The sequence below is a fragment of the Crotalus tigris genome, unplaced genomic scaffold (assembly GCF_016545835.1).
Source record: "Crotalus tigris isolate CLP2741 ecotype Arizona unplaced genomic scaffold, ASM1654583v1 scf7180000019415.609845, whole genome shotgun sequence".
Taxonomy (NCBI): Eukaryota; Metazoa; Chordata; class Lepidosauria; order Squamata; family Viperidae; genus Crotalus; species Crotalus tigris.
The window spans coordinates 176218-186671 of record NW_024097526.1 but is presented as its reverse complement, the minus strand read 5'-3'; the positions used below and the strand labels follow the sequence as shown (position 1 = coordinate 186671).

Here is a 10454-nt window from a genome sequence, read left to right as displayed (position 1 = left end):
CTATAGTGAAACAGCTACTATTCCTGCCAGACTGCTTGCAAAGAACTGCAATATGAATTAACAGAATCAACTCAAATCTAGATTTCTTTGACTCGAGGGCACCACTCCAGTTCTTGAAGGTTACTGATTTTAAATGGATTTGTTCCATCCTTCATGAATGCATCCCTCCGTGGTTGGAGATATTCCATTACACACAAACAAATGAATAATTAGTCAAGGAAGCTATAGGACTTTAGATATTCTGTATTTGAATACTAACTGCTAAGGCTTCATGAAGACTGTCTATATCTTACTGAATACTGATAGCCTCAGCAGCTGTCATGGTTTGAAGCAACACGCCTCCTATAAAAAGACCATGGCCATAAATGATCTGGTATACATTTATTAAATTAGACAGAATGAGAAATAAGTTGTATAATGCAAACAGCTGAATGTCAATAAGAGTAATAAAGAAATGTTTTCAGAATTACAGCAAAACACCCTCAGTACAGCATTACAAGTCAGCCAACATAGGCAATAATATCTAAAAAGGGAAACGCTTAGAATCATCAGCACATAGTCAGACAGAATTGGATAAAAGGTGGCAAGCATCTAGCTAGGCAAAACGTTCCTGAATTTCACTAGTCTTGGATTCTTGGTGGGTTTAAAGCTACTGTGGGCTGTGTAACAAACTGCTGTCACAAAAAACATAATGAAAAATGCAAGGAAGAGTTTTGTGCTGCCTAGCATTTATTTTAAGTGGCAGATAACTGGTGCATTTCAGTTCTACACCTCAGAAATCTGTATCCCAACTTTACTCACAATGGACTGTGAATTTCACTGAAATCCATGAGAAGCATTTCCATCTTTGTTTATAGAATCAAAGTACATCCAGGAATGATCACAAAAACATGGATGTAACTGTAACAATGCTTGCATCCTACCCTTTTGAACATGGGTGTCAAACTTGCCACGTCACATAACTTTTTTTTTTGCACTGACGCAGCTTGGGTGAGCGTGGCTTCCATATCATGCAACCGGCCTGCATGCCGGCAGTTTGACACCTCTGCTTTTGAGAATGGACTACTCTATCATTGGAAAGCTCTTCATCCAGCAGAGCTTTCCAACTGGCTAAATGGCAAAATGAAAGCCAAGGTCTTTGCCAGTTTCCTTCCCCTCAGCCTCCAGATTTACCCCTTTACCCCTTCCAAGTACCCTGGAAAAAAAACAATGATAAGGATTCTTCTAAAACACCCTTCTAAAAATATCCTTGTCAGTGGAAAAATGCTGATCAGATTTCTGTGAATAGCTCTATTAGCAGGAAAACCAAACAAATCATTAGATCTACCTGAAAGTGGATTTATTTAACTTCAAAAAGAGCAAGAATACAATTCATTGATATGCTCTTTAAAACCTTCCTCACTGTCCATCTCTGAGTAAACTTAAGCATCTAGAAGTGGGTCTAAATTTTCTTTAAATTTTGCAGCAGATTTATGAAGAATCTTCAGAAGTCTATCCGGATGTGCACCGTGCATACATAAAAAAGCAGCAGAGGTTTGGAGGCTCAATAAATATCCAGAACTCAGTCAATGTGCCAACTATCCGTGCAGAAATGCATCTCAAAACACAAACACAAGACTTTAAAAGGTACATGAAGTAGCTGTGCCAAAGCTTCAGCTGAAACTACTTCATAGCTTGCCACCTCCTGATCCAAAAAGACACTTCATTCACAAGTGAAGCATCACTGAAAAATCTGCATAGCCATATTATACAGCTCACGTTATTCCACTAGGATAGTACTATGGTGTATTCCAGATTTTTGGCTCATTGCTTCTAATTAATGAAATATCTTAAGGGTCTTAGCTAAACAAATTCACAAGAATTCACCAATGTATTACTGATATATGACTGACATTAACTGTAACATTAATCTGAACGTACTGCAAAGTATGGAGAAAGGAACACAGTTGATTTTCAGATGGACACACACCTCTTCTGGAGCTTCTGAAAAGCACTTATTTCATGTAAAAAGCAACAGAAGGGGAAAGGAATGATTTAGCATTCACAAATACTAATCTATTAAACTTATGGGAGTAAAATAGCTACAATTTAAACAAAGCAATAAGTGGATCTGATATTGTATTTAAAATTATTTTCTCAATATATTTTAACAATTAAAAAAATAAATATTTTAACTATAGCTAGCTCTGCCAGGAGTTTTCATGATGATACTATAAAGCAATTCTAATAGACCTTTTCTATTAGAGAAAAAAAAAGCGTGAAATAATGAGGTTTTTCTTCTTTCAAAGCAATAAATTTCATGATCACCTTGATGCCTTATTGTCTTCAAACACTTTAGGAAATACAAAGTATGTCTGGCAATTATAGACAGCATTTAAAAATGTTTAAAACAATAAAAAACTCAAATAGCATGTAAAGTGTGTCTATTAAAGTGCATTGTTTCACTTTTCCCAACTTTAAACAAATATAAACTTTGTTACCTCCAACAGATCTACAACTCTAATAGAAAATTATTATGTACAGCTTCTGTATATTGGGATTGTACTCTAAATGTGGCAGGTCTTTGTTTGTGGCAATGAATTGTTTTTATATGCTTCGCCTTCAATAGAATTAAGATTAATTGGACCTTAGGAAATTACAATAGTGAATATTCCATTGAAATGCTTTTTAAAGCATCATTGTTTATAACAACTGACCACAAGGAAGTATATTACATTGGTAATGCTGAATTTCTATGGTATAACATTCCACTGCTTTAATGTTATGAGTTTCTCACAATTATAGGAGCAAACAAGCATAAAAACACATCAGGAAGATTTCTGTCCCCTTCTGGCATACAAGTAGTCCTCGGGTTATGATAGCAATTGTGACATTAAGCAATATGGTCATAAAATGTGACACATGTGACTGCGTCACTTAGCAACAGCCATTCCAGTTGGTAAGCAAGGACCTCACACGACCATGATGTGGAAAGAGGCACTGAAATGGCATCCCAAGCAAGCAGGGAAAGGGTAAAAGCTATGGGCAGGCTGGTGGTGTGGTTGGGCACTACAGAGCTCAGGTAGGCAGGTGCTATGGGTAGGTTCTACGGAATGCAGGTGGGCAAGTGCCATGGGAGACAGAGTGTAAGATCTTCATGCATCCGGGGGCTCCTCGGGAGAAAAAGTGGTGGCGGCAGAAGCGACTTACAATAGTAACTTGTGATCTCCTGCCAGTTTCCCCAGACTTTGCTTGTGGGAAGCTGGTGACTGCAGAATGCTGCGACGGCCACAATTTCAAGGACCCCATTATAAGTCCCCCTCATTCAACACTGTCATAATTTTGAATGGTTGCTGAATAAGTGTTTGTAGCCCAAGAACTACCTGTATGTTTCTGTGTCTTACAAAAGGAGAGTTTGTAATTTCAGAAGCACAGCAGCACTTCATTAAACAAATAAAAAAACCATAAATACATTGCATTGGTGCCCAATTAGTAGGTTGAAAAGTGATTTCTCATTAGTAAAACTGTGAAAGTTGCAATAAAGCTAGTATTCCATAGAAATTGTCTTAATGTTCAAATATCACTAAACATTACAAACTATGTAATCTTTTTTTGTCTCACATAAAGGGACTGCTTAAGAGAGAGTTTGCTCTTTAATAGCACTTTATGGAACATCAGTCTCCCTCATCCCTCAACTGATACTCTCCCCACTCCCTGATTTCAAATGTATAATGAATAACAAGTGGAGGAGAAACTTGGTTGGTTTTGGAACGCAAACTAAAAAAGGGGGGAGAGGAATTGGCAGAGGTATTTCAACACTACCTTTCATCAAAAATGTGGACAGAATAGAAGTGATAGCTATAAAATGGCTGAGATTTCTGTAACGTTATTTGTAAAAACCAATATTCCAGTGAACACCCATGCCAAAAATGGATCACAGCCTCTCAGATAGGTTGCTGGCTTGGAAATTTTTTTTCTAACTAAATTCCTGGCTTGGCAAATCAAAATTAAAAGTAACAACGATGAAGGGTAGTATGAGAATGATCTAAGCCTCTTCTGCAATTTGAAGCAAGGAATTGATAGCAGCATCCTTGTTCCCTCTCTGAGCTTCTAGTACTGAACGGATTACTTCTCTGTCCATGTTGGGGAACATGTCCTGGATAGATTTTAGATCCTCTTCATTACATACATGTTGGGGGTTGATTGCAGGTGGTGGAACTGCCACAGGAACCATGCCTGGGTTACAAACAGCAGGCATCCCTGGAAAAAGACAAAGAATGGAGACTGATTGGAAAATACAAAATTCTAATAAATTTAAATGTACTGCAGTGTGTAAAATCTTCCCTTTAAAAAATTCAGTTAATTCCAGACAGATAGATAAAAAGCATTTAAGCAGGTACAATAAAACACCAGATACAATTCTAGATCATTAAGGTTATATGAAAGATGTTGGTGAACATTAAACTGGAGGCGATAGGAGTTACAGAATATAATAGTCGATGAAAGCTGTTCTCCTAGTACATCATGAAACAAATAACTTCCCATCAACCACAACAATTAACCAAAATCAAATTGGTTTAACTCCTAGTAACTTTATAATAATATATCTTCTTGCTGATATCCAAATCATCATTCTGTTTGTTGATCATCGGTAATCTGAAACTTCATTGATTTACATAGTACATAAATATTTAAAAGATACCTTCTAAAAATGAAGTATTATAGAATGTTTATTCAGATTATGTTAAACAAAATAATGACTTTTACTAGAAACCCTGATTTTGTGAATCTTATTGACTAATAGTTTTAATAATTAAATTTAGTTTTCTTAACTAATGATTTAAATGATGATGCCTAACCTTAAAACTTTGTTGTCCATGGGGTCGCTATGGGTTGGACACGACTTCACAACTAACAACAACAAAACCCTAAACCTTTGCAAGTCAGGCAGATGTAGGAGATTGGACTCCTCCTCTGCTTTTAACTAACTGGAATTCATTCTGGGACATTTAAAAGAGTGGAAATTTCCATGAATTTAAAAATTAGCTGTTTGTGCTACAAACCTAAAATAACTATTTAGCTCTGTGATATGCTCACATTTATAATGTGAAACCACCTCTGAAACTAAAATATTTTTCCTAAAGTCTATGAAGAGTTGGCTCAGTGATATTTGTAATCAATGCAAGCAAGATGAACAATATAGCAAATTATACACTAGAAGAGAGTACTGATTTTCAAGAACTATCAGAGTAAGAAAAGAAGGAGTGCATTCAAACAGCTCAAGAGATCATACTATACCTTGTCAGACAAGGTTTACACTCTTCTGTTTTAAACAGTATGGTTCTTTAAGATGGTTGACCATTTAAGATGGTTGCCAACTTCTCAAGGAAATTAGCCAGGACTTCCATGAGCCCCTGTATCCTGCATTGATACTTCCTGCATATCAGTCCTGCTTTGCAGTAATGAAAAGATTAAAAAAAATGACTATTTTCCAATTATCTTCAGAATGAATCAAAGAAACTGGCAAAGGAAACAAAAGTTTGACAAGGATAGGGGAAAAATGGAAAATATATAATTTAAAGAGACTGATACACAATTAGTAAGAATTGTTATTTTATCCTTGGAAATATAGTGAATAAACCAAATTTGGCTATTAAGAAAAACCCTTAGCACAGTTGGTTTCTCACTACTGAAAAATTAATAATGTCAATAGAAACAGTATAATAATTATTTCAACTTCTGAGTTGAAGTTGAAATTATTATTTTAATTCAGGCACCTCTTGATAACGGTGAGTGGCTCCCAATGTTAAAAAAAGAAGTTAAAATAAAGAATAAGATTGTATTACAAAATTGTATTGTGCACTTAAATCTTGTTTTTATATTTGAGGGAAACCTCTAATACTGATAGTTATTAGATTTGCTGATAAGCTTCAAATTGATGGAGTGGGAGAAAAAAAAATTAACTTAGTCCACAAAACCTTACTTACAGAAGCTGTTCCCTTAATATTTGGATTAGCAATATAGGTAGTAATCCAGATTTTTACAGACCATAATCCAATGTTATTCTGCATACAGTTTTCTGTAGTGCATACAGTATACTGCTATGTATATAGTTTTACGGCATATACCAAGATTCTTAAAGAAAAATCCCAAATAGATGCACAATTATAAATCACCCGTATAAGAGCAACCTCCCATTAGACACATTCTCTTTTAGAAAACCATAACTAGGTATTTTCAGATTTACTCTACCGCTAACATTAATTGCACCAGGCTTTACAAAAATGCCAACTCCTCTTGTGCCTCTTTTCAGTTCAAGTAACTTCATTCTGAAAATCAATATAGCCAATTAATGCAAACTAACATTAAAATGTGTTTACATCAAAAGACACTTCGATCATTTACCAAATTGGTTTTTTAATTTAAACAAGCAAAGCAGTACAGAATAATCAATAAATTGGAAACAGAATGGCCCATAGTCCACTACTTTCCATTTAAAAAGTGCTCTTCAAAGTTTATAAAATTAATTTGGCTTTGAGTGCATCAGGGTGGCTATAGTGAGAAGCATACAGATATAAGCAAGGGCACTTAAATGAAATGAAAAAGTAAAAAATGGCAATGGATTTGATGATACATGATATTTTTACAAGGCAACACTCAGTACAAAAAATTAATCAATTTATATTGTGCAGAAAAAAATATAGACCTTAAAGACAATATTCTAATACAGTCAAGTGCCCTGATATCCTGATTATCTTGTTTCACCACTTTTTATCCCATAGGGGAAATATAATATTTGTGAAATATTTTCAAATGTATTGAAGAGGGAGAGAACGTTCCAAGTTTGATTATTAGCTTTGTATCTGATTCAAATGCTGCATTATTTTATTTTCTTGGGGAAGGGGTCCCCTGCCCAAACTCAAATTTATGATGAATACTAAACATATATTATAACCAGACAAGGAGATTGTTGTAGTACTTTGCAATTTCTTTTACATTTCTTCTTTAGCCTGACTGTTCTCAAATCCTGAAGACTAAGCATTTTATTAATCAAGGGCATTTTGTCAAGACACTTGACTGAACATTTTATACTGTAGTAAGGATGTCACAATACTGACTTTTTAATGATGAATTTAATACTATGTTGCAAGAGAGACAGTGGAAATGCAGCTCATTTTTATTCCTTCCTATTTTTATAATAGGCCAAACGAAACTTGTAAAACATGCGAGCTGCAAAAACTAGATGGTTACCAGAACTTTTCGGGGGGTTTTGCAGAGGAATCTAACAACATCCAGATTCCCATAGTAGTGTCTGGGAGTAAACAGGCTTCAATGTAAGCATATTTAAGGTAAAATAAAGCAAATATTACTGTTTGAAATCATTTTTCCCAATTGGACGCTATTTATTTAAATTTAAAGGCTGCCCAACTCCAAACAACTGACAAAGACAAAATGGAAAAAAATCATTCAATTCTGAATATCTGCAAAGGCCAACATAACATCCACAAATCCAAAACCCACATCAAATAAAAGTGTCAAGGGTTCATCAGCTACTCTGCCCCAAGGCCTGGGAGCAGAACCAAATTTTGAAGAATTTTCAGAATACCATCACAATGGGAACCGTGTGGACCTTTGTGGGATACTATTCGAGAGGACAGGTGGCTTAGCAGACAAGGTACACTTCCTAGGTCCTGACAGATGACATTGTTAAGATGAAGGACCTGGAGTATGTCCACTCTGTCCATTCTTATTCAGTGGGCAGAAACCTTTAAAGATAACCAGACCACCTACCATGAAGAGCTTTACAGGTTAAAATCAGCACTGAGAGTTACACCTACAGTATAAGACAACTGACAAGTAGTAGAGTTCACATAACACATGGTACTGGAAAATGAGCATTTTGTAATATGCCCATCACTGCCCATGCACCATCTAGCAATGGCTTCACATTTGCAAATATCTCTAGATGACATGAAAAAGTGAGTAACACTAAACTAATCACTCTGTCTCTCTCTGTCTGTCTGTCTCTCTCTCTCTCTCTCTCTCTCTCTCTCTCTCTCTCTCTCTCTCTCTCTCTCTCTCTCCAAACACACACACTAAAAACAAACTTTGACTTTGAAGAGTACAGCTCAACAGAAAACAACATAATGGAACTATTTGTTAAGGTGATAATACAGAACCTAACAAAACAGAAACTTGCTTCAAGTTAAGTCTACCTCCAAGTATTAGGATGCTCTCTGGATAACACAATGTTACTTCACCACATTCAAAAATCCCGAACAAGTGCTTCCTATATACCAGGCGTCCCCAAACCCCAGGCCTCACAAGCAACAGATGAGCACGCAAAGCTGCATTTGCACAAGCGGTGCATACACATGCTAAACCATCACCTCCCCCCCAACCTACTGCCACCGCCGGTCCGAGGAGCTGGAAAGGTTAGGGACCGCTGCTACATACAACACAAACTTATTTATACTTCAATTCTCACTTTGCTATAGGTATCAACTTTGGAAGAACAGGACCAACCCTATTCATAAAATGTGCACTAAAATGCAGAGTCACTTTTTGCGGAGTAAAGAGTATTGGAAAAAAGACAATGCACATTATTTCCAAATATTTTAAAATGTTTAATAAAATATATAACTGACCAAATTTCTTCCTCTGAAAGTATGACAAGGAAAATTCAATAACTAACTTCCAGAATATTTGCCCTGTAAAAGAAATGTGCAAAAACATTTTAGATGCGTATTTTTTTTTTCTAAAGTTTAGCAACTGTTCTAAATGCTGGGCTTTTTCCAGGCTCCAAATAAAACAGATCCATTTTTAACATTGCTTACTTGCAATGATTCAAGAGTCCAGAGTCCTTTAATTAGGTTGGTTTTTAATGTATATTGTCCAGCTTTGCCAGTCAAGTAGCAAAGACAGTTCCATCCTCATTGCCAGAGAAGGAAGAGGAAAGGCCAGGCAAAAACAACAGTGACTTAATCATCTCCTGAAACACAGGCAATGGAAGGTCCTAACCACCAAATACCGTTTCCCCCAAAATAAGAGCTAACCGGAAAATAAGCCCTAGTGTGATTTTTCAGGATGCCTGTAATATAAGCCCTACCCCCAAAATAAGCCCTAGTTATGATTGTCAGCCAGACGGACATATTTAGTACCGCATTTCCCCGAAAATAAGACCTAACCGGAAATTAAGTCCTAAGGCGTCTTTTGAAACAAAAAAATGATATAAGACCCAGTCTTTATTTTCAGGGAAACACGGGTACCCTTGATCAGACTGTATTGAGCATCTACATTCAGAGGCAATTCCGAATGGCTGATATCAAATCTAAGAACTAGTGAAAATTCTGAAATATCTGCTTATTTGGTTGATAGAGATAATGTACTGCTTTTTATAAAAACACCATGTGCTGGGGACACATTAAAATTCATAGTCTGTGCTCTGTGTGTTGTTTTGGGGGTTCTATTTTATTCTGCGCATCTTTGCTGTTGATCATGGACTATATTGAAATGAAATCATGCTGCATGCTGGAGGTTTGTTCAGCTTTGCAGCTGTTTGTATAAAAAGCCTTTAAAAAGTATTGTTTCCATTCTTATCTATGACTATTTTTTTAAAAAAATATGTGTTTTAGAAAATTCACATCTTGGCCATTTTTCTGTAGATTTGGTGACAGGATAACAATGGTCTTAAATTAAAATCATAATTTATGGTCTTAAAGTCATAATTAACGGAGTTTGAGGCTTTTTTCAAATTCTTGTTGTTCCCTAGAACTAAACACTGGAAATGCTTCAAGCGCCTCAATACATTCCATGTTTTGTTTTGCTGAAACACAGCCAACTTCACTGGAATGTTCTAGCTAAGGCTTATTTTTCTCAAATTTGAAACAGAACATTTTTTTTTGCTTGTTTCATCCTCCCTATATTGTTATCTGATAGCCACCTTATGTTCTTCTAAGAAAAAAATAATTATGATTATACTCTTATTGCAGCTGTAAGGCATATACTTCCAATGAAGATACAGAAGGTACTACATCTTCTGATCTGATAATAATGATTATTAAGTATGTTTATTTAAATCAATTAGATGTATTCATTTAAATAATAAAGTATGTATATTAAAGTATGTATATTGAAGATGAACACATTGAAATTAAATTAAGATTTGTAATTGTTAGATATTTTTTCTTGAGTAACCCACTAGTTTATTTCCATATAGCTATGTTTCTATTACCTACTGAAAATGGAATAAGTTAACTCAGCGGCTCCCAACATTTTCAATATCCCGCACCCCTAGTACGTTTCTGATATATTCTCACACCCCTTACAAAAGTTTGAAATAACGGCCAGAAATTATGCATATACACTATAATTTTGAAAACCCAAGTTTTTGCACCCCCTGGAATATCGTCTCGCATCCCCAGGGGGTGCAAGCACCCCCGGTTGGGAACCCCTGGGTTAACTAATGAGATTAT

General features: G+C 35.7%; 1 protein-coding gene across 2 annotated transcripts in view; it reads right to left on the bottom strand.

Annotated features, from left to right (window-relative positions):
- Positions 1-364: 364 nt before the first annotated feature.
- Positions 365-10454, bottom strand: part of LOC120316555 (toll interacting protein) — a 29019-nt gene continuing 18929 nt past the window's right edge. The window contains exon 7 of one of the 2 annotated variants that reach the window (XM_039362286.1): positions 365-4239. In XM_039362286.1, coding sequence (XP_039218220.1) covers positions 4025-4239 — 215 coding nt within the window. In that variant the 3' untranslated portion in view covers positions 365-4024. The remainder of the gene's footprint in view (positions 4240-10454) is intronic. The other variant, XM_039362287.1, reaches the window with a different exon arrangement.